Below are 24,008 nucleotides of genomic sequence, written 5' to 3' on the forward strand. Positions count from 1 at the left end.
ATGTGCATTGTAGGGATTTTAGAATTGCCATTTTAAAAAATAAGAATGTTTGTTTGAATGTTGTTGTTTCTATCTGATGAAAACATCCTGGTGGCTTTTCCAAGATCTGCCATGCTTTTTATGAATCTATTAATTCTATAGATAAACATGGGGTGTTTTTGCCATGTGTACATTCTATTGATATTTCATACCTTTTGCACTTAAATGACTAATATTCTCAAAACAGTTCAACTTCTATATATCAAACCAACTTCACTTTGGTATTTTTGCCATTTCACAACAGGCCATTGTTATTCTCAGATTATTCATTGATGTGAGAGGAGCCTGGTTCATTTAGCTGTAAGAGCCATAATGCAGTTTGAATGCAATTAGAATATACCTGAACAGAATCTTTGACTGGACTAAGCAAGCAGAACCAACCAATATCATTACAGACTTATTGATTTCCTATAGAAAATTGGTGCTTGTGTATTTTTAAAAAATGGAATTGAAAATGGAATTCTGCCAGTAGCTTTCATATAGGCTTTCTGCGATGGGGACGGCATAAAAATGCTATAAATAGATAAAATAAAATATGTTTGTGTATACAAATAGATTTAGATATAATAATCATATGCACGTATCATTGAAGATGTTTTAATGAACAAGCAAAAGAAGTGATCTTTCCACCATCTGTTTTGTATCACTAACCAATATAGAAATACAATTCATATGGGCCACAGCATCTCACTCCCTGTGCTGCACCCATGTTACACTGAAATGCTGCCTTTGGCTTGCTAAGTAGAGACACACTGGCTGATACTGAAGTAACCCCCATAGTTACCTGCCTTTTTTCCCAGCATGCGACTTGGCCTGCTTCCTTGAGCCATCTTCCGCCTGCACCTATCTGTTCAACAAACCCATTGATGTAGGACTCCTCAACTGAGTGTTCTCCTTTCTTCTGAAATCCCTAGTTGCTCTGTGTGTGGATTGATACTTAGAAAGCAAATGGGTGGGAATTCTAGCTGCTCTTTCCCAGTTCCATGATTACATGATTCAAAGCAGCAGCCTGCCTGAAAGGACAGTCAAATTGCAGCCTTTTGTTCACATCTTGATTCTGATGACATTCAGTCCACATTGTAATCTAATTACCATCCTGCCCTGTAATTCTAGCACATTGCAAATTCGATATTGAAACTGTATTTAGACAGTCTAATAATTCAGCACTTCTGTGAAGAACAAGCCCATCTCAATGTGAAAAAAGGCTCGTGGAGTGTGGTGCAAGAAGAAAAGACAATAACACACAAGTGGATAAAGCTGCACAAATGTGACTTTTAGACTAGCCAGATCCGGTTTGAGCTCAGCTGGAAGTGGAGAAAATTAAGGAGTTTTGGTGCAAGGTTGCCATCAAGTGGCCAGTTAGGAAAGTGCAAGTAAAGCGCCGAGTCCAGGCACACAGCTCTAAGATCCATTTCTGCAGCTCCGCAATCAGTATTTATTCAGATATCACCTGTTCAATTAGCAGGAGCTGGCAGGTTTATTACCCGCCACCTGTTTTCAAATATAAACACTTATCGAGGCAGTAAAAACATGCATGGAAACAAAGACAATTCTTACGAGCGGGTTCTCATTAACAATATTATGAATTGAAAGTTATTACAGGAAAGAAGTGCCTTCCTGGTGCAGGCGGCAGCTAATGATTAAATTAATGTTTGACATGGACTTCCAATTTGGCATATTCAAGATCCAACTGAGTTGCAAATTTGATCCGGTATGAAGGATGCCTTGCCATTTAAAGTTCACACTGCCGCTGCCTGGTGTGATGCTTTTGGGAACGGCAAGGGATTCTTGATGTGGAAAAACAAGAATCTTAAAGATCTCAAAGAGTGTCAAATGTTTTGAGGCAAAGAATCTTAAAGACTGTCAAATGTTTTGAGGCAAAGCTATTTTGAAGCCAAGAATCTGCTTCATCAGACACATGGAATTCTTCGCATTGCTGCAATTAAGGGCAGCTCCACATAGCATGTAGTGAACATTGTTGTTTTGTGTATCCTAGAGTGACACCAACATCTCCTATCACAATGCAGATGACATGCACAGGCCTGCCTGTTCTACATCAGGGATACAGACAGTAGATATTTTGGACTTCAGGTCTCAGAAGCTGCTGCTATATGGTCAATGGTCAAGAATGCTGGGAGACGAAGTCCAAAACCTTTGGTGTTCTGCCTTCCACCTACTCCTGGTCTGTACAGCCTGGGAATCCTGGATCAAGCATCCCTCCCTCTTTCTCTCCCATTCTCCTGCTCTCTCTTGCACCCTCTGGGGCATTGCTGAGGAGTTCGTTTAGGCATTCTTCCCATTCAAATCCATAGGGTTTCTCTCCAACAAAACAGGGGCAGTACAAGCCACGCAACCATTTCATTCCATCTCCCTCCAAAGAAATGGTGAAAGAGCAAAGACCCTCAAAAGGAAGTGCTAAAGTTACCCATCCATGCATCCCGGGCAGTGGACTGAGCAAGGAGGGCTCACAGGCCACTGATTGTGACCTTCCACAGGCTGGTGAGATGCACAGTATTTGTTCAAATTGTAATCATTATTTCAAAAATTCCATCTATGCATATAAATCAGCATGTGTGAATGTTATGCAAAACTGGTGCCCTTTTGGGGTGATTCACTCGGCCACTCCATCTTGGGCACTAGCAGAAAGTGAGAGTCAGAGGACATGTCATGCCAAAGGTATCCACTGGAACAACATCCAGTTTCCGCCTTTAATTTAATACTAGGTGCATAGGGTTGAAGGGGATATACGGTGGGGTGAAGAGACTTCAGCCTTTCCCCCTCAACCATGCAAGATGGCTGGATTTGGACTACATATTAGAATTTTCTCCCGTTGCTTTAAAAGCCCAGTACTCTTGTCGAAAGAAGGTTAAATTGGATCTACATGAACTTTTTATTATTTAGAGGGATTAGAGAAACTTATAAAGCATTTTCTAAGCTTTGCAGTCAAATTGTAAAATCCAGCATGCAAGTCTTTAATACTAATTGGTAAAAGAATTCTACGACCTAGCAGAAAAACACAAGTAGCAGCAAAATCACTAATATATAAATCACTGGGGCCATAACTACTGAAGGAAATAACGGGAACTAAAACTATCATCAATATCACAGGGACTAAAATCTTTACATATTTTGATAGTCTAATAACTTTTTAAGCATAGAAGAGATGGTAGGCCGTCGGAAATCATAAGATCTTTAAATGTCTGGGGAAATAAAACCATCTAAGCCTGGTGCCAAAAGGACAACAGGTTGGCCTCCATAGGGACAGTATTCCATAAATGTGGAGCTACCTCTGAAAAGTCCCTTCTTGTAGCCACCTTCCAAACCTCAGAAGGAGCGGGTGCTTGGAGGGGGTGGGCATAAATGATTTTAAGCATGAGTAGGTTCTGGTCTTCTTCACATGTGCCAGTCTGGTGGTTGCCCTATCAGCCAGTCTCTAGATGGCTGAATGACATATGAGCCTGGAAAAAGGCCACCCTCTCCCCTAATTGCAGGTAAGGCAGCTGCTCTGTCAGGTATCACCAAGACCCGGGTGGACAAATAGGGAGGAGCTAAGTTTCTCCCAGTTTTCTGCTCACTGGGGTACATGGTCCAACATCAAGGAAGACCTGAGACAGTGTTCCTGTCTGCCTGACTTCTAATCTGGAGTGTCTGCATCTGGCATGGGGTCAGGCGGACAGGCCAGGGGTTCTAGTGGTGTACTGCCCACTGTGCTGCTCATCAAACTCCCTATTTTAGCCAACAGAAGTGACTTCAGCTGAGATTCTGAGGTTCCCCAGTGGTTGGTCCTATGGGACATCACCATCCATAGTGAGGATGACCGATCTGCCGCAGTTTAGGATTTCATGGACTCCAGGGCAGCCATGGGGCTGTCCCACCATGCCATCAGCCCAGCACCTGTTGCAGGCACCCTCTAAATCTGGTTTGCTTGCTTGTTTTCTCCAGCTTGGCATGAAGATAGCACAGATGGGGAACTTCAAATGGGCCCCTTTGCCATGGGCAGATCACTGCTTGTTAAGATTTAGGCTAATGGTAACTTTTCCCCTCTGCAAGGGTGGGGACCTATTAAAATGCTCCCTCCCCAGAGGGTAATGGATCCTGATGGTTTCCAGAAGGTCCTTGGGGGTTTTCCAGCTGGTACAGCTGGCAGTTCGATCAAATGTAGGAATATAGAGATGGCCCCGGCAGCTGCCACTATCACTCCTGAGCACTTTCTCTGCAATCGAGCTCATACAACTCTGTAGTTTACCCTGGAAGTTCAAGTGATGAAACAGGACAGGCACTGGATTGAGTACAGATGGACAAACACTCCTAGCAGAGGCAAGCAAAGTGCCTACAGTGAGCTATTCTTAGGGGCAATGTGGGTGGCAAAGAAACAACACCTCACTGCATCTATTCAGTGATCTTTGTGCTTTGAGGGTTTCCAGGGTCCCCTAGGGGTCTATTATATACTGGCCTCAAGGACATCTGGGACCCATCTGAGGTCCATTGTAATACATTTGTCAACAGGATAAAATCTCTTGTATCTGCTGAAAGATTCCACTTTTGTAGCAGTTAAATTAAATAAGGTATCTAATTTAACCTTATCTATCTAATTAGATAAGGTATCTAGTATCTAATTTAACCCTAAATTAGATAAGGTATCTAGAACACATCTCGGCCCAGTTTTCTTGGCTACATTTCAGCAGGTAAAACTCAGAGATGTTGGCACGGTGCTTGGACAAGTTCATGCAATCACATCCCTACTGGATCCTTGCCCCCCTTGGCTTGTAGCTGATAAAAGCTTTAGGGAAGGAACAGCCAGCTGGACCAGGAAGTGGCCTTGGCAAGGTGGTGCTGAGGCAACTCCTCAAGAAAGCCTCCCTGGACCCAGAAGATCCTAACCCGTTCAAGCTGATGGCAACCGTCTCCTTCCCAACTGGGCTCCTCTGGAATTCTGGAGAGCGCTGCCATCACCCTGGTGATGGTGTGGAGCTCTTTTTCTCCTCGTCAGGTGAATGTGCTAACTCAGCGCCTGTCTGCAGCAATGCCCTGGATGAGGGCTGACAAACTGAAGCGCAATCCAGACAAGACTGAGATACCATTGGTGGGTGGTTCCTCTGACTAGATAGAGGACGGCCAACCTGGGGGAACATCAGGGGGTCTCCTTTATCCATCTTTGTCGCTTGAGGCTCAGGGGGCTTCTATGTCACAGAGTGTAATACGTATTGATTTATCGCATTAATATTCCACCTTTTTCCTCTTGCAAGTAATTCAAGGCAGCTTCCATGATGCCCCTCCTTTCCATTTTGTCCTCCTAAAAGCCTGCTCAGCCTGTGACTGGCCCAAAGTCATCCAGTGAGCTTCACGCTAAGGGGGCACCATGGATCCCTGGGGTCCCAGGCAGCCCTCTCACTACTGCACTACACTGGTAGAGTGCTTAACATGGATGTTTCCTAGACTGGGGCAAATTATTCCCCTGCCAGTTCGTGCATGAAGAACATAAGAAGAGCCCTCCTGGAAGAGACCGGAGGCTTATCTAATCCAGCACCCTGTTCACACACAGGCAGGTTCTAGATTTTCCAACAGAAATAATAACCAGATGAACATCATCCTGTACTATCTACCACTGAAGCTCTGCTAACCATGATTTTCCAAAGTCTCAGGAAGAACTCTTCCTCATCCTTTCCACATGAGGTTCTTTCTCTGGAAATGCTGAGTATAGACTGAACCTGGGGCTTTATGCACAGGACCGTAAGGAGGGAGGGGTCCGCAGGTGTGTTGTTTCTCCTGCTTCATTCCATCCAACCATTCTTCTTCTATTAAAAACAAACAAACAAGTGTTAATGTCTGTGACCAGCCAGCTTCTATTTTAAGAATGAAGAATGCCCTGCAGGCCTCTGTAATAATATATCACAGAGCATCTTTTCATTTAAGCCAGAAATACCCGCTGGGTGAGAGGCGCTGTGCCACACGAGGCCCTGCTTCTCAGCCAGCATTTGCCTGAAGGATACTAATGGCTGCTAGCCATGATTTTCATTCATTTCATTTATAGAATTCAAATACTTTTACGGTTAATTATTCAGAAGTAATGCCCATCTTTTCACCCACATGTCATAGTGACGCTTTGCAGTTATGCAACATTTTCCCATCATCATTTGTGCCCAGGTGCTATTTTTGTTTCCCACAAGAATTTTATAATCCAAGGGAAGGGTCACAATTCTACCCTACTAGAGACGGGGGGGGGGGGGTAGCTTGGACCACATCCAAAGAGTCTGAGAGGTTAACTGAAAATATGCAAGACTTCTTAAGACTCAGCTCTAGCACTACTATTATTCAGGCAAATGTTTGGATAGAACCACAGGGTTGGGTGGGATGGCCATTCAAAAAGCCCTATTCACCAGTCATGTTTCTGAGCTTTTAAAATGGGAAGGGTGCATTTTTCATTACATAATGCAGCAATCACCATAGTAAAAAGAAAAGCAAACACCCATTTCCTTTGAAACTTTAGATCACTGCATAGCAACATGTTGACTTTCAGGGCAGGGGAGATGCAAGCAAGCAGGGTGACTTCAGAACATTCTATGTGGGAACAGAGGAGAACAGTCGGTGACGAGTGGGTGCCTGCAAAGGAGATGTGGGGAAACACGAGGAAGCAAGCAGGCAAGCAAGAGGAGGAGGAAAGATGCAAGGCTTTGTCCCGAAAGGTAGCTAAAGGACAGAAAGCAAGCTGTACCGTTGCCATTCTTGCACTATGAACTGCAAGCAGATTATGGATGCATACCTCTGGCTTAGCTGGCTAAACATATTTACTCACAAGTTAATCTAGCCTTGTTTAAAGAAATGTCCTTCCTAGTAAATCTATTTAGGTTTGTTGGTTTAACTCTACTGTTGTTACAGCAACCTGAATGGGGCTAAAGCTTTGGGGCAATACAGCAAGTGAGTCTTTGTTTCTGTAATCCTGGAGAAAATACATTAGCTGGATAATGGCAGTGATCTTGAGTTTTTCACTATCTTCAAAGGAAATGTCAGAAGATAAGAATCTCCACTACAGTGCATTTTGCGGGAGAGGCATCGCCATGCCAATATTTTGTCAAAACACCATTGTTGCTCTGGGAGCACATGCTAATGAATCTTGGTAGCTCCCATGTTTATAGCATAATGGAGTCCCACACACAAATGTGTAGGTTCCAGCTGGGGGAGAAGCAGCAGTAGCTAAAATGTCACATGTGCTCTGTCATTTTTTTGTTGTGCCAGTTCTTGATACAAGCCTCAGAACACTGCTCCAATTGCAGAAAAATGGAAGGGCAGGGCACCATTTCAGTTTCTTTTCTCTACCTTTTCTTTTTCTCTGTTTAGGGTCCCTGCATGCATAAGTGTCATAAGCCAGGGTTCCTTCTTTGCACATTCAAAAGCCACACACCTTTTTCCTTGCAATGCGTTCTTTATTGACCAAAAGCAAACACACACACACACACACACCACCCAAAACAAATCTTTAAGCATGCACAGAGTGGTTTGTGGAACACAATCTAGTATCCACCTTTCTTTATGAGTAGGTCTGGTCCCCTCCAGGAGGGGCCTTCTGAAAATGAGCATGCCTCCGCTCTGCGCAATAGTCCTCTAATTGGGCCACCCTCCCCTGCTAACTAAACATCATGAGGTCAAGAACCACCTTGTCGGTATCTGGGAAACTTCCCTGATCCAAGCCCCCTCCTGACAACTGTACATCTTGCTTCTTCCCAGAGACTGCCTGCCCTCCTGGGGAGTCTGGCCTTGAGATAAGCGGCTCCAGCTCCCCTGCTCTCATCTCAGTGTGTCTCTGCCTGGCCCACATTCCCAGACCTCCTCCTGGGCCTCACCCCATTCTTCTGATTTTTCTGGAGACCAGCCAGCAGCCCTGGAGAATGTGCACCCATATGCACATAGTTAAAGCTGCAAAAAATTCACCGAGAAGAAGTTTGAACAGGCAGCTCTTTGGCCGCTGGATGCATAGAATGCTGGCTAGAAGGATCCTTTGTCTGATCCAGATAATGTTCTCACTGAGAAGGATGTGGTATAGCAGGAGTGAGATTATGAAAATCCCATAACAATCTGCCTGGAAAATCCCATGACAATCAGCCTGGAAAAGGAAAGAGCAGGGAGCAAAAGGAGCAGAAATACACGGGGAGGAACAACAAGATAACAACAAGGTGGGGCAGACATTGCAAAACACACTCCCCAGGGAAGTTCACCTGGTGCCCTCACTTTATTCTTTTTGGCGTCAAGCAAAGACCTTTTTATTTTCCCAATATTTCAACAGTTAATTGGTTTTATCTTTGATTTTATCATTATTTATTGGATGCAGTGTGTTGTCCAGTGGATTAGGGCATGGTTGACTGACCAAAAGCAGAAGGTAACCATTAGCGGGGAATCATTGGGATGGCGGCCAGTGACAAGCGGGGTCCCCCAGGGCTCTGTCCTGGGGCCGATCCTGTTTAACCTTTTCATTAATGACATGGAAGAAGGGGTGAACAGTCTGCTGATCAAATTCGCAGATGACACTAAAACTGGAGCAGTGGCCACAACTGAGGAGCAGGTACTCCAGATCCAAAAGGATCTGGACAGACTATGGAAGTGGGCAGGAGACAACAGGATGGCGTTCAATGTGGATAAGTGCAAGGTCTTGCACTTGGGGCACAGGAATAGCTGTCATAAGTACAGGTTAGGTGAAAAGTGGCTGGAGAGCAGCACTTGTGAAAGGGACCTCAGGGTACTGGTTGACTGCAGGCTAAACATGCGTCAGCAGTGTGATGCAGTGGTCAAGAGGGCGAACGCCACCCTTGGTTGCATAGCCAGAAGTGTGACTTCTAGATCAAGAGAGGTTTTACTACCACTCTACACGACTCTGGTGCACCCGCAACTGGAGTATTATGCTCAGTTTTGGGCCCCTCATTACAGAAAGGATACAGCCAGGTTAGAGTCAGTGCAGCGTAGGGCCACAAGGTTGGTGGCCGGTTTGCAGGGGATGGGGTATGAGGCGAGACTGACGGAACTGGGTCTCTTCAGCCTGGAGAAGAGGAGACTCAGAGGGGATATGTTGGCGACATACAGGTATGTGAGGGGATGTCACATGGAGATGGGTAGAGACCTGTTCTCCCCTGCAGAGGAAGGCAGGACGCGTTCCAGAGGAGCAAAGCTCAGGGAGCCAAGGTTCCATTTGGATGCCAGGAAGCATTTCCTGACAGTTAGGACCCCAAGGGTGTGGAATGGGCTGCCACGAGAGGTTGTTGAGGCCCCATTGGTGTGGGTGTTGAATGATAGGTTGGACGTCCACATGGTGGGCATGTCATGAGCGGAGCCGGCTGGTGCTGGAGGTAAGACTAGATGGCCTGGGAGGCCTCTTCTGACTCACTCTGTTTCTATGTTCCTATGTATGTGGGTTTTTTATTTATTTTTTGTTTGTTTTTTGTAAGCCATCCAGAGACTTTAGTATTGGATGGCATATAAAAACTTTAAATAAATAAATAAACAAACTAATAAAACAGATACTGCCAGGTCGAGCACACAAATCCTTTTTCACACGAAAGCCACAAGCACCAGAAACACTGTCACAGACGTGGATGGGGAAATAATGGAATATTGAAGGAGCAGCCGTACCAACACAACAGGTCTGGGCATGCCTGATGTGTCCTGAGAGTGAGCCAAGGATCCACCGGCAAATGCTCATTGGGCCACCCCTGCACTGCCTGTCCCACAAGCTTGGCTCCCAAGATGTTTGCCAAGGGGATAACTAAACCAGAAAGAAAGATCAGAACTAGCAAAGGATCCTGCAGGCTCGCCAGCTGTACAGCTCATGCCAGGGGCAACAACCCCTTGTTCCAGATGTAAGCCTTGAAACCCTGCACAAGAGAAGCTGTTGGAAAGTGTGGTTGAGATGGCTTGGTAGAGAAGGCGAAAAGCTGAAGAGGGGGAATTTGCTTGCTTTTCCAATACTGTTTTGACACATTGTACCATGTATGTTCCAATTCTGCCATCTCAGACAGAAGAGATAGGCAAGAAGCCTCCAGAGTGGGACTCAGCTAGATGATGCAAGCCCAGCTCTATAGCTTTAGACTGATGCTGTAGTTCTCATCCAGGTGTGCCAAGGTCTGCACTCCCACCACCACCAGGAGCAGGAATCCCTGCACTTACTGCGTCAAGCCACCCATCGATAACACAGGGGCCTCAGACTGTAAAGAGCTATCCTGGTTAAAGGATCCCACAGATTGGGAATGCAAAGCTTGGAAGCATTCAGACAGTGCACCTGCTTCTGTAATTAGGGGATATTTGTGCAATAGGCCAGTTTTCCTGAATCTAGTGTCCTCTGGAAGTGTTGGACTGTAGCTTCCATCATGATGGGATGAGAGCCTCAGTCCAGCACCTCTGGAGGGAACCAGGATAAAGAGGAATGCAGTAGCTCACCCCAAGCTGGAGTGGGGATGGGGAAGAGGCAGCAGGGGCAGGAGGAGACATGGGTCGAAACGGGATGTCAGACTTGCCAGATGTGGCTTATCAGGTCAAGCGCTACATTTTCTTGCCCCCCACCCCATCCCACCCCCATCTCACTCTTTTTCATGTAAGCCCACCCAGCAAATTCAGGTCCTTCCAGACAGTCGGTTCCTAGCTCTGCCAGCTGGAAGGCAGTGTATAGCTCTTCGGTCCTTCCTCTTTCATGGGTTTCTTGTGGAAAGAAAAGTCTTAATGGTTTTCAGTGTCTGTTTGTTCATAGATCATCATAGGCCTCTCTTCCCCCAGCTCCACTCAGCCCACTATTTTCTCTGCATAATTTTCTAGGGTTTCTAAGCACACACACATCTATACACGCGCGCACACACACCACTCAAACACTTAGAAATGTGTTGAGGGTGTTACAGAGATACTTGTGCAGGTGTATCAGCATCTCAGTGTCACTTGTGACATTGGGACAGAGAGGGCTGAAGGTCTGAAATGGTTCTTAGCCCGTGGGACATTTTAGAGCTGAAAGTGTGGTCAAGCCCTTCAGTAAATTATAAGGTAATGATGCTTCATTATGGATTTTCTGTACGTAAGCAGAGATGAGTATGTGACAAAAGAAAAAATTATCAACACATACATTAATCATTTATTAAATGCTGAGCGTGTACTCAGTTTAGTATGAGAAATAAACAAATAAATACATTAATACATTTACAAGCACATAAGCAAAACAGCCTTAGGCCCCACAGGTTTAAGGGCAATATCCAGCTACAACTATGCACTTGGATTTCCATTTTATTTCAGTGGGAGAAATGTAGACACATGCCTATATCACCTATTAGAATCAATGGAATGTAAAAGAGCCAAAGGTTCATTGGATGACACTTTATTTTTCTTGTGCTCACTGTGAAAGTCCCTATTTTCCCTAATTTCTGAACCAATCTGCAAGAAGCATTAGTGATCTTTATATTGCTGCTCTGTGTTCTTCCCCAGCTAAGCTTTATCCTGAGATGCTTTTTAAGGGACCCTGGCAAAAGAGTCAGTTACAATGACTCCTCCAAGGTCTCATAAAGTTCAGTGAGACTTACTCCCAGGTAAGTAGCACAGGACTGCAAGCACAGTGGCTTCCATGGTATCCCTCCTGCGCCCTCCTGAACCTGCCTCCCCTTCCCTGCGCTACCTCAGTCTTCCAGGTGTGGTGCCCCTGGGCATATTGGGACCACAGCTCCCAGACAAGAGACTGGGGACATCAGGGAAATAAGGAACAGACTCAAACATACTTGAATTTCTAAAAGTCTGACCTGCACAGTCTGTAGCAGATGGGTTTTCCCTGAATCATACAGCCCTGCAGACTTTTCTTTTTGTTTCCTATTTGCCATAATTTGACACAATTTTAGGTATCGAAAAAATCTTTTTAAAACCCCTAAAATTCACATTTTACTCCATAGGCTAAAGCATGAACATATGTACTTGGAGGGAGTTGTACATTTTCAGGAGCTGAAACCTATTTGCACAAAATCCAGTCCCATCAATGAATGGATGATGGAACAAAAGGCACTGGAATCCCTTCAAATTACGTCAAGGAATGGGAGCAAAGTACTGAAGGACTCCTCTTGCTACAGACCTTGTTTGTTTCTGTGCAGTTACTGATGGGATGGGATGGGATGGGATGGCAATGCATCTACTGAGAAACCAATTTCAACATTGAAGAAATGCGCCACTTAAATTTACTTCAAACACAAACCTTCTCCCATCCTCATTTTCTCCCCTTTTTAAAAATAAACAGTTTGAAGGCTTTGTATTTAACAATATTAGGACTTCCTTTTAAACAAAGCAAAACAAAAAGTTGCCTTGGACCACTTCTACAACAGCAACTAGGAAAACTTGTAGGATTTGAGGGAAACAGTGTTGTAAGTACATAAAATAATCTAATCAGATTAAGCAGAGGCACTAGTAGGAGTCAGAAGGAACTTATTGTGAGGGACTCAATGAAATGAGAAGAAAGAGCTTTATTACACCACTAGCATCAAGCAAGTGCTTCACTGAAGGCCTACCAGAATCTTTCATGGCTGCCCGACCAGACAGAATGTGCTTGTTAAATAAAAAGCTGGCTCAGAACTGCTCCAGATTCTAGTCAGAACTGCTAGGCAAACACAGAGGGGACATCTATACATTAACTCCTCTTGATTGCTCTTGCTAATTGCAGTTATTCAGAAACAGAAAAACAAGTAAATGCAGAGTTGTGGCCTGGGCCAAACATGTTCACACTGCTCTTTACTCCTGTTCTGTTTAGCAAGCTGCACGATGGTGTTGGAGGTCTTCTTCATGCTGGTAGCTTTTGGGTTGGATCTGATTTAGGTCTGTGCAACTGGGCTGGCAAAGACAGATTTCCCACCCCTCCTCCAGCAGAGAAAATGTTGCACAGAAGGTTGGGATGGAATGGGCAGGGTCATGGGGCGATCCATGGTGTGGGGAAAGGTAGAGACCTGGGAACTGGATAAGGGCACCTTCCTTGAGCAAAGTCCTTCCATTAATGAAAGGCAATTCCTGAGGCCAACCCATGGTCAGCAAAAATAAACATAGCTGAGGTAAAGAAGCTTCAATGGAGCTGAGAGAAGTCATTAAAAGTATCTGGTTATAACCCCCTTATACAATTACAGTTGCGTGAGAAGGAGAGTGAGTTTGTGCCGACCACCTCCTCCACTGCGTTCTTGATATACACAGGTCTGAAGTGAGGACATGACACTACACACAGAGTTTACCCACATGAATCACACCCAGGCCTGATGATCAGGGTTTCAACCCCACACAGAACCTACATTTGTAGAGCAAGCTCCCAGTCACAGACTTTCCCCCCAACATGTGGATGGCGGAGGGGGAAAGTACCAGCAAGGGTGCAATGGCAGGGAACACCCAGTCATAACTGTGTGAGGGGAGAACATCATCAGGGAAGGCCGGGGAGAGTCCTTAAGTGAAGGAATCTGAGGAGTGAAGACATATAAAGTGCGGCATGTGCAGAGAAAAGTTTAAAAAGTAGGCAGGAGAAAAAGAAATCCATCTTCTTTCGTCCGCTGTACTGCTGAGCTACTCTCCTGATTTAGTAAAGATGAAGCGTTGGCATATCTGCAGTGGCTTCCAGCCCCCCGACTGACTCCATTTTGCTTCTTTGGTGTACATAGTGGAGCTGTTACTTGACACCTTTCCCTCCTGAATATCCTTGGTATGGGCTGGGCCGGGTTTGAGGCCGTGGGATAGAGAAATCCTGTTGGGGCTCAAGGTTCTGGAAAAAAAGGAAAGAATTGGAATGATAAATTTTTAAATGACATATATGAGAAAGCCAACCCATTACTTCAGTTGTGAGCTCTTTTTTTTTTTTTTTTTTTTTTTTTTTTTTTTTTTTTTTTTTGGTAAGCAGGACTATCTTTTCTGTGGGTAATGGGGACTCTGAGGAATCTGTGACCCCCACAGCCATAGTAACAGATTAACAGTGGGCCAGGCCTCTAAAGACCTGGATGAAATCCACAGTGTTTGGGTCACTTCAGCATAATTTGCTAAGCAATGTGTGAGGAAATCCTTTGTTAAACAGAATGCATATTAATGGTAAGGAATTCATCACTAAAGCTTGAGGAGGTTTCTGATCCTTTGTGTAGTAAGCACTGGGTTTTTCTTCTTCTCTTTTAAGAGGACCAGTCACATGGGTAGCTTTTCATGGAACTATATCTGAGCCAAAAAGATTTGATCTTTCAAGTATGCTACAGAAGGTAACGAGCATATTTGTGCTACCTCCCCATTACTTGAGCACAAGTAATAGCTAATTAACCAGGCATTTTAAACCCACACACCACTGGGCTAGTGCATGAAAAGAAATGTATTCTAGGAAGCACTCCAGCACTGTATATGAAAGACAGTTTACCTTCAGCTGGAAATGTGGAACATATGGATGATCTCTACTTTCTTCTGGAACTAAAAAATAAAGGCAAAGAGGGAAAGACAGTATGTTAGTATCATCCATATCACCCCATATGCAAACCAGATTCCATGTCAGTTCCAGAAAACCTGGCTGTAGCAAGAAGATGGTCGCTACCTACACTCTCTTTGCATGGTTTCGGTAGCCTTGCATAGAACCAGTCCATGGTTTTCTGGGCCATAGAAAGAGCTGCCACACTCCTCTCTGGAATCCAGCCCTCTTCCATCCATCAGACTTCTCGTCCTTAGCCCTCCCACACTTAGAAAGCAAGCCAAGCCAAGAGGAAGTCTGCAAAAGCTCACTGCTGTGTAAGGAGAACAGCACCCCTGTGGGAACAGCACCCCTGTTCCCACAGCACATGCAGAGCAAGGAAAGGCTGCCAGTCATGTGCACGAAAGAGGGTGCTCACCCAGAAGTTGAATGCACAGCCAACAAATTCTCCCCCCCCCCCAAAAAAAACAGAAGCCTCACCCATCCCTGGTCATAGAGTTGGCCCGTTTTAATTTGCAGGGGGTAAGCCCTCAGTCCCAGCCTTCTCACCTCCCTCTCCCAGCATGCCCATTTTTGCCCCCTCCGAGGCTCAGCTGCAACCTCAGGGATAGGGACACCTGTCATGGCTCTTCTGCACCAGCTGTGAGTGGCCGGTGTGGGGGCTTGGCCTGCAGCATCCGTCCCTGATCTGAGAACGCAGAAGCTCTGAACGGGGAAGAATCCCACAGCCTCACAGAAGCTGCTGCAGTCCTAAATTGCAATTCTTAAGAACCCTTACCTGGGAATAAGCCCCAGTAAATACACAAGTAAATATTAGTAGGATTGGGCTGTGCAACAGGGCCCAGGTACTATAATAGCTATCCTTGCCCATGAATGGTTTCAAATGAGCATAACCTTTTTAAGCAAATGAAAGCACTGTATATGCTCTGAATATGAATTAACCACACATTTATCTTTGTACACTAATAAAAGACAAAAACTGTATCGTTCCGATGTGATCTGGGTGCTCAAATAATTTAAATCAATTTTGGCAGGAAATTGCTTTTAAATAAAGTTGTACCCTCAACTGGTAGGTTCATCAATTAAAGTTATAGTTGATTAATCAGTGAGGATATATGATTAATCAGGTAGGCTAAATCAGTGTTTAGGTGCTCCTTGAAAAATTATCAGTATACCCATGTATTTGCTGATGTTAATACCTAGCTGGATAGATTAGATGTGCTGATCTTTTTATCTATATATTTTCTTTTTGCTCTAATGCATTTTGTACAGTGCCCTGTGATTTTGTTAATAAAGGGCAGTATATAAATGTCTTGATTAAATAAAGGCACAGACCGAGGGCCTCCCAAATTTTGGGGCAGGGGAATAGGATTTTCTGGAATCTCAGCTCCCAGTGCTAGGACTCCAAAGACCAAGCCACTGTCCACCCGCATTGCAGCTGATGTGGAAAGAGCCAGGCAAAGGCACCTTGAAGAGGGGGAAAGGAGTTTCCAGGGCAGGGAGGGGAGGAGGTTGGGGCACCTCCCCACACCAATTCCTACTGGCGCTCCAGCCTCCTTCACACTGCACCAAGAGGAAACGCACAGGGAGAGGCATGGTGGCAGCAAAGATTGCCACCCCCTTGTTTGCTCCAGCCATTGGGAGCATCTAAGTCTCCCATTTCAGAGTTTTACATACATCTAGGGTGGTAGTAACAAGAGTGTTCTAAACGAATTAGAATATGAGGAACTGTGAGTGGCATGCACTGATTTATTTTGCTGCTATTTTTGTTCTAAATAAATATTAAAGATGGACTTTACTTCTAAGAAATGATAGCTCTGAGTAATTTTTAAGTATAAATTATCTAGAAATTCTTTCATGACATCAAAAAGATATATTACCATTTGGGTCGTGCATTAATGGACATTCCATTTATACACCTGAGCACCAAACTGGAGCATGGGGAGTGGCCAGGGGGAAATGCTTTAAGCTTCTTCTGCCCTGTTCAGTTCAGTGCTTGAAACATTCCAATCATTTTAATGATTTTTCAGCTCTCCAAGAGACTCCTTCCCCCCTCCCACTTTCCAGTCCCGCCGACACAGACCATGTTGTGCACTTAGCATACTGTGCGTGTTGTCCTGAGCGTAGGCGCGATTCTCTACTCCGAAGGTCTTCTTCATGACTTTAGGTTGGCAGAAACTGTTCTCTACTGGATAGTCCCCAGGCTTTTGTGGAGCAGTGAGGAAGCAGAGCTCAGGCACCGCATACAAGCTCAGGAAGACCCATCCGTTTGCCACCAAGGCAATACTGATAACAGGATCGTCCCACTGTGGTTGTTTCCCTACAAGTTCATTGCCTTTCAGCAGCATCGTGATCCAGGCCACCCAGATACCTATGGAGAACAAGGCAGTGAGGCATGTGTGCACCCCGTGCCTTTTCCACCTTCGGTACGACCCGCAGAAAGCAAACAGGGAAACGACAAAGAGGAGGGCCATCAGGAAAAGCACGTAGATGAGAAGTAAGACAAAGTCCTTACGACTTCCTTCAGGCAGCCCATCTCTCCCTGTCAGAGTGCCTAGCTGAGCCTTATTGATGGCTACATACTGGATGGCTATAATCACTTGCACAATGGTCAGGCTGACAGCGATTACCACCAATAGCCACCCTTTCAGTGGGCATCTTCCCCTCACCAGCCTGACTAGGTCACAGGCATGGGCCAGGAGACACGCAAAGCAGAGGGCGAAGAGGACCCCAAAAAGGAAAAAGCGGGTGGGGGCAGTGGCGCTGTTGAGGCTGATGATGAAGGCGAAGGTGAGGCCAAAGATTCCTAGAGTGCCCAGAAGGAAGAGGAACTGGATGGGGATCAGGCTTCGTTTTGTGTTGTCCTGGACTTTACAGACCAAGGAAAGGAGGACCAGCAGGAGGATGACTGTGACAACAACCCCAGCGGTGGCGAAGCATTCCACAACGATGCCCCACTTGTCTGACAGGCTACAGAGGAAGTAATAGTCTGCAGGAATGTCACCACAGCTTTCTGGAGGGTCATCCATGGTGCCTCAAGAAAGTTCTCAGGTTAGTAGGTAGCTGTTCTCAAAAGGAGACCTGTGGAAAATAAAGCAAGCACAGAATTATAACCATGCCTAACATAATAGAAGAGCAGCTTTTGGATTGCAAAATGAATCAAATAAACATCAGGTTAATTTCAATAAAAGCCCTATTTGATTAAGTGTGTCGCATGAACCTACCATATTCCAAATCAGACAACTTGTCCCTTTAGCCTAGCATTGTCCATTCAGAATAAAGTGCCTGGACCCGATAATGGGCTACATGAAGGCTAATAAACAGAGACTCTGTCCAGATAAAACGGAAGAACTGTTAGAGGGTGGTTCATCTGGCTGGATGAATGGTGTTCCACCTGTTCTTGAAGGAGTTACACCCCTCAAAAGTAGGGATGGGGTCCCCCAGTCATGGATTCTTCCAGGGGATGAGTCATGACCTCCAGCCACTGACCTGAATGCAAAAGATTCACCCACATGGTGCCTTTCCCCATTGGAGAAGGTGCAGCATCCCTGGCACCACAAAGCATCCCTGGCCAAGTCAGTGGCTGTAGCAGCCCTCTGGCCACTGACTCTATCAGGGGAAGCCCCAGTCTCAGCAAAACCCAGTCCTGGCCAGCACTCAAGAGTGGATCATCCATCCAGCATGTCATCCAGGAATCAAAGGATGTCAGGAGGCCTCTGTCCCCAGAGGCTGGACAGACGATCTTTTCCCTCCCAGAGGTTCCCTACCTCTGCCCTAAAGGATCGGCTTCTTTGTTTGGATGTGCTGCTGAATCCAGCATTGCCACTAGAGGTGACCTCTGAGGTTAGAAGCACTTTTGCATAGGTTAGCCTGGTACACCCATTTGTTTCCCACCTCAACAGACAGCCTGGTTGCAGTTATCCATGCTCTGGTAACCACTCAGTTGGACTACTACAGTTCATTGTATGTGCTGAAAATAGCTCTCTTTTTGAAAATAGTTCCAGAAATGTCTGTTTGCCCCAAATGGGGAAGGAAGATCAGCTCGACAGTTGTGCCAGTACTTTCCCACCTGTGGTGGCTGCCAGTCTGCTCCTGGGCCCAATTCAATGTTTTGCTTTTAAACAGTTTGGGGCCAGGTCACCAGGAAGATTGCTTCCTCCATACATACACATACCTGGCCCCTAAGCTCTTCCTCAGGTATGGCCCTTCTCTACATCACCTGAAAAGCTAGGTTAGAAGGTGGCCTATGAAGGAGAGGGCCTTTTCAGGGCTGGTGCCCTGTCTGGAGATGCCCTCTCCAGAAGGGTCTGGCTGGCATCTGCACCCTCCAGCACCAGGCAAGGACTTTTTTTAATGTTCCCTGTCCCTTTAATGTTAGCCTTAAAATTTTAGCAGTCTATGATTGTGTGATATTTTTAGAGTTTAAGGCCTGTGAAAATGCCTGATGTTCCTGTGAGTTATTATATTTATTTTTTCCTGCTGGTTTTACTATATATTCAAGTTTTACAGTGTTACTTGTTACCTACCAAGTCACTTTTATTGTTAGTCAGAAGCATCTAAAAGTCATGAAATCCACTACTGCTCTGAGGAAAAAAATGGGTGAAGGTGGAGGGGAACAATTTGGAGGAAAGGTAGGATATGCATGCAGGAAATAAAAGTTATGTTTATGGCTGCCTGTTCCTGCAGTGGCAAACATGAACGTGCTACTGGACACAGAATGGCACACCTTATCCTGGGCAAGGAACAAGGGCAGTGTTGTCAGGAACCAGCCGAGGGCCCTGCCCCAGCAGGTGCCTACTGACAAGAGGCCCCGAACCTGCTCCTTCTCTTCCCCACCGCAGCCTGCTTGCTTGCTCTCCCCTTGATCTGGCCAGGCAACAGAAACGCCATGAAGAAGGAGCTTCAGACCTCGCTGACTTCTTTACTGGCAGGCAACCAAGGGGTTGCAGGGAAGAGCAAGTGGAGAAGGAGCAGCTGGTCACAGTGCCAGTAAGATGGTCTCACCTGTGAGAGGCTGCCCACTGAGGCCTACTGCAGTCGTGCCCAAGGGCCCTCCACAACCTGGAGCCAGCACTGACCTCATCACCCTCCTTGTATGTACCACTTTAGTGAGGGCAGTTCTCTCTTCAGGGGCTGTCACAGGGCAGTCATCTCTTTGAAGGGCTGCCCAGCCCACTTGACATTTAAAGATAAATTGGGAAAGGGAACAATTGCTCATCCACAGCTGCTGGACACAGGAGGCAAGCAGACCGCCTGGTCGCAGCCTTCCCCATTACGGCAAGATGTACCACTTCTAGTTTAGTTATAAGAATGATTTCCAAATGTGCATCTGGAAATCAAAGTTAGGACATGCAAAATGCATGCAAACCTGGCTGCCCTTTTGCTCCCTTCTTTGTGTTTCTTTTTCTAGGTGACCACCCTGTCTCCAGGACTCATGGAAAACAAACACAGAGATGACAAAGGGCAAGGGCTCCTACAGTCTCAGCTTTCATTTAATACAACCATGCCCTGAAGATACAAAGATACTGGAAGCATAGTATTTATTTTGCTGTCTTTTAATGGCCATGCTAGCTGGAGACTTATGGATGCTGCGATCTAGCACCTCTGGAAAGTGTTGCATTCGGTAAGGGTGCTTTAAACTGTGGGCTTCTTGGAGTGAAAGCTTAGAGCTTATATTGTGCATCACCATGTACACTGATACACCAATGAGACAACGCAAGTCCTTCTCATTTGTGGGCCATTAGCTGGACCAAAGGCTTCAGCATTCTCTGTTAACCCCTTCTCTGGTTCTGCAATAGATTGTGCCTCCTGTAACCTCCTTATCTCTAAAGACGAAAGGGGTATTTTGCCCAAGTTTTCTGGAGCAAGAGAAAGTAGTTAGAAGTGATGATAACAGGTGGCCCCTGTTAGCATTACAGGAATGAAGCCTATTGGGCCATCCAGACTCAACTGAGGTCCCAAATGTAGGACATTCTCTAATTAAAATCAGCTATGTGATCAATGGGTTAGATCCAAACTTAACCATAACTAGATTAGACCCGCAGAATTAGACTCACTAAAATCAAAAGGATTTCAGTTATTCCAGAATAAACCTAAGTCACATTGATTCAATCGATCTAATTTAAGTATTATTAAAGTCCAGATCCAACCCATGGTAAATATTTGCAATCATCAACATGTCATCAAGCAGGAGAGGGTTTGCCTGTTGCCATGCAGCTGTGGACACTCCTTCAAAGCGCTGCCAATACAGGACTCATCATGAGGGCTGCATGCTGAATCCACGCTTCTCTAGTTATAATTTTCCAAGCCACAACCACAACAACAACCTTCCCAAATATGGTGCCCTCCAGATGTGTTTTCATAATTCACAACTAGGTGGCTCAGAGTGATGAGAGTTGGAGTCCAACACAGCTGAACAGAACCAGGTTGGAGAAGATTTTAGGTTTAGCACCTCCTTGGATATCTAATGGTCACCGAGACATTTATGAATGGCAACAAACTTCACCACTGCTGAGGAAGTAAAGGTGTTTTATGTACCATGGCAGCAGTGGCTTTCAGTGGGACAAACCTACAAGTAGACATGAATCGTACTGGGCCGAAGATCATTTGTTCAAGTGCTAGTTTGCCAAACTCCACTTCTGCCCAGCAGGCATAAACTCACATGTCGTGATAGCAAGAGGCCAAACAACCTGATCCAGAAATGCATTGAAGAGGCATTGCTTGCATTCAAGCAATTTCAGTCCCACTGAACCAGTGGCACACAGACTGGTTAAATAATAGGATTAGGCGCTAGAATTTCAGTACTGGTTAAATAATAGGACTAAGCACCAACATTTTCATTTCATTTCAGTGCTCCATTCTCAACCTGTCAGCTTCAAAAATGCAAAACAAATTTGCAGAAAAGATTTAGGCAATGCCATGCTTTACACAGAACTGTATATGCTGTGTGAAGGTATGTTTGGATTGGAACTCGGACTTAGAAACATAGAAACAGAGCAAGTCAGAAGGGGTCTCCCGGGCCATCTAGTCTGACCTCCGGCACCAGCCAGCTCTGCTCACAACTTGCCCACCATGTGCACGTCCAGCCTATATGGAAAGTTCCCTGAAACAACCAGAAAACCATTGCCATCTGGTATATGGAACATTAAAAACATGATGAAAGAAGGTTGTCCTGCATGCCAACCGGCAGGGAAAAAAAGTCTGAAGTTGGACGTTGCCTTTATTTTGTGCCAGTCTGTTTACAGTGATGCTAGATACATATCTAGCTATTGATTTTGTTCAGACCTGCTGTTCACCATTGTTTCAATTCCATTCTTTCTTCATACTAAGTTAATAGTTACATCTTGTTTGGTGGCTTTCCCTTCATTGAGTCTCTTAATTGGACAGGGTACTTGTTAAGAAGGAAACTTGCACGTCAGAACTGGGGCTGCAGATTCCTTATAATATGATGGTGCAAGGAGGTAGGAGACTGAACATATAACATGACTGGACAGGAGGAGATGAACCCTTCTGGCTCACAGATTCTTCCTGCTTCCCACCAATAATTGATTCTCCCCAGCCATTTTTCCATGATCAGAAAGGGAAAGTGAAGCATTTCTGGGGCAAAGCAGGTAGGAAAGGGGAAGCAAGGACTGGGAAAGGATGGAACTCCCCCTCCCCACATATGCCCCCCCCCCCCAATGTTATGCCATAAATCTCTGCTTAAACCACCTGCAGGACAGGGCTTGGACATCCTGGCTTGGGATGTGCTGATGTCATGCCTAATTATGCCCATAGACATGACTAAATCACTTTTCCTAAAATTATGTGGCTAAAATGCATAAGTAAATAAATAGAATGACCATGAAAAGCATGACTGGCACAGAATGCCACAAAACCCAATAAACATAAAGACTTTCTTGTTAGATCAGATCCGGGGTCCATATAAATTAGCCCTTCCTTCCTTCCTTCCTTCCTTCCTTCCTTCCTTCCTTCCTTCCTTCCTTCCTCTCTCTCTTTATCCCACACTTTCTCCAGGTGGCTCAGGAAGTGCAGCTGGACACATCCTATTTCACCCTCACAACAACTCTTTGCAGTAGATGAATCTTTGTGGAGAGTGACTGGTCAAGGTCCCTCACAGAGTCTCACGGTCAGATCTGGCCTGAACCGTTGCTCCCCGTCCACAGTCCATCCACTACACCTTTGCCCTTCCAAGATGCTTCTCATTCCTAAGCAGCCTGGAACAGTCCTGGAATCTTTTCAGGATACACATTTTGCACTCATATTTCATCCTTGGTACACCAAACAATTGGAAGTAACCTGAAAGCTGCCCCATGGCAGCTTAACAGTTTCACCCTCACTGTCCTCCGTCCTGAAATCAGAGCTGTAACAGTCCCGTAATGGCTTTGATTTACCTTGGCTGTGCTCTGGCTCAAAGCTGCTGGATGAGTCTTCCACAGCTGCAGGGGAATACCTGCACCGCCCACTCAGCAAACAATCTCTGCTCCGTCCCGCTGTTCTTTCTCTCCCTGAGCAGGCAAGCAGTAAAATTGCTCTCCCAGACTCATATGGGCGGTTAAAAGCAAATGAAGAAGAAGAAAAGGAGGTGGGGGGCTGAGGAGCAGGGAACGCCTATTCCAGTTCCTCTACTCCTGGTGCTATTATAAATGTAATGTCCTCGTGGTGCCAGGAGATGAAGTAAAGAATTCTGACGTCAACTGGACAGTCATCCTAACTGCTGGGTGGGGAAGAAGACTTCGCCTGTCTTAACCCCACAATTGAAGCCATGAGCATTCACCCAGGGAGCTGATCAACTGTTCCTCCCTGGAAGTCGAGAAAGCAAGAGGGCGTGTGCCTGTTGGTGACCCCAGGCCAAAACTAATGCCTTTGTCCTCCTCTCCATCATGTCTCTATGTACTTGCCTAGCACGTGCCTCCTAAGACAATGTGCTAAGCCGCTACAGGGGCAGCCACGAGGGACTGCCTCCATTCCTTGTATCCTTCATCCTTGGAGTGCAGGCTTTTCTTGCCTGCAAATTTGCAGGAATTTCCTTTTCTTGCCTCCCTGAAAAAAGTTGCTGATCATATTGCTTACAGTTCAGGAATCCTAAGACACAAGCCATACTTCCTACACATATCCTTTGTATCTAAGACAAAACTGGCCCTGATAGACACACTATCTCACTATCTTATGCTAACAAGGGTTCAGTGAAGGTGTGAAATGTTTGCGGCTACAAGTTATCACTGCTAAATGCATGGAGTTTGTGAAGTTGGCCCTAGCAAGGATGTCTGTTTGCCAATTGGTGGTTGTTGCCACAGGGCCATTTTGATGTTGTCACATAATATGTCCATTCCCAGCTCTGTCTCTGTCAGTGTTCACATTGCAGGATAACCATTCATCTTACCTTTTGTGAAAACCCCACCACAACTTAGCCGCTGTTTTTTCAAAAGCTACTGGGAGATAGTCTGGTACAACTTGGGGAGCTGAGAGGTTGTATTTTCTTTTCAGCCAGGGATGTGCAAGAAATTTGTTCAGTTTGCATTTAAAGCTTATCTAATTTCCCAGTTTGGCATCTGAACTG

At 45.5% G+C, this 24,008-nt stretch overlaps 1 protein-coding gene across 1 annotated transcript in view; it reads right to left on the reverse strand.

The window, feature by feature from the left end:
• Positions 1-11,119: 11,119 nt before the first annotated feature.
• Positions 11,120-24,008, reverse strand: part of LOC123036514 (retinoic acid-induced protein 3-like) — a 34,062-nt gene continuing 21,173 nt past the window's right edge. Inside the window, exons 2-4 of the mRNA XM_044455815.1 lie at positions 16,554-17,530; positions 14,405-14,454; positions 11,120-13,771 (exon numbers count right to left, since the gene is read on the reverse strand). Of these exons, the coding sequence (XP_044311750.1) occupies positions 13,679-13,771; positions 14,405-14,454; positions 16,554-17,478 (1,068 nt within the window). The 5' untranslated portion in view covers positions 17,479-17,530 and the 3' untranslated portion in view covers positions 11,120-13,678. The remainder of the gene's footprint in view (positions 13,772-14,404; positions 14,455-16,553; positions 17,531-24,008) is intronic.

Source organism: Varanus komodoensis, unplaced genomic scaffold (genome assembly GCF_004798865.1).
Source record: "Varanus komodoensis strain SLA01 unplaced genomic scaffold, ASM479886v1 scaffold8, whole genome shotgun sequence".
NCBI lineage: Eukaryota > Metazoa > Chordata > Lepidosauria > Squamata > Varanidae > Varanus > Varanus komodoensis.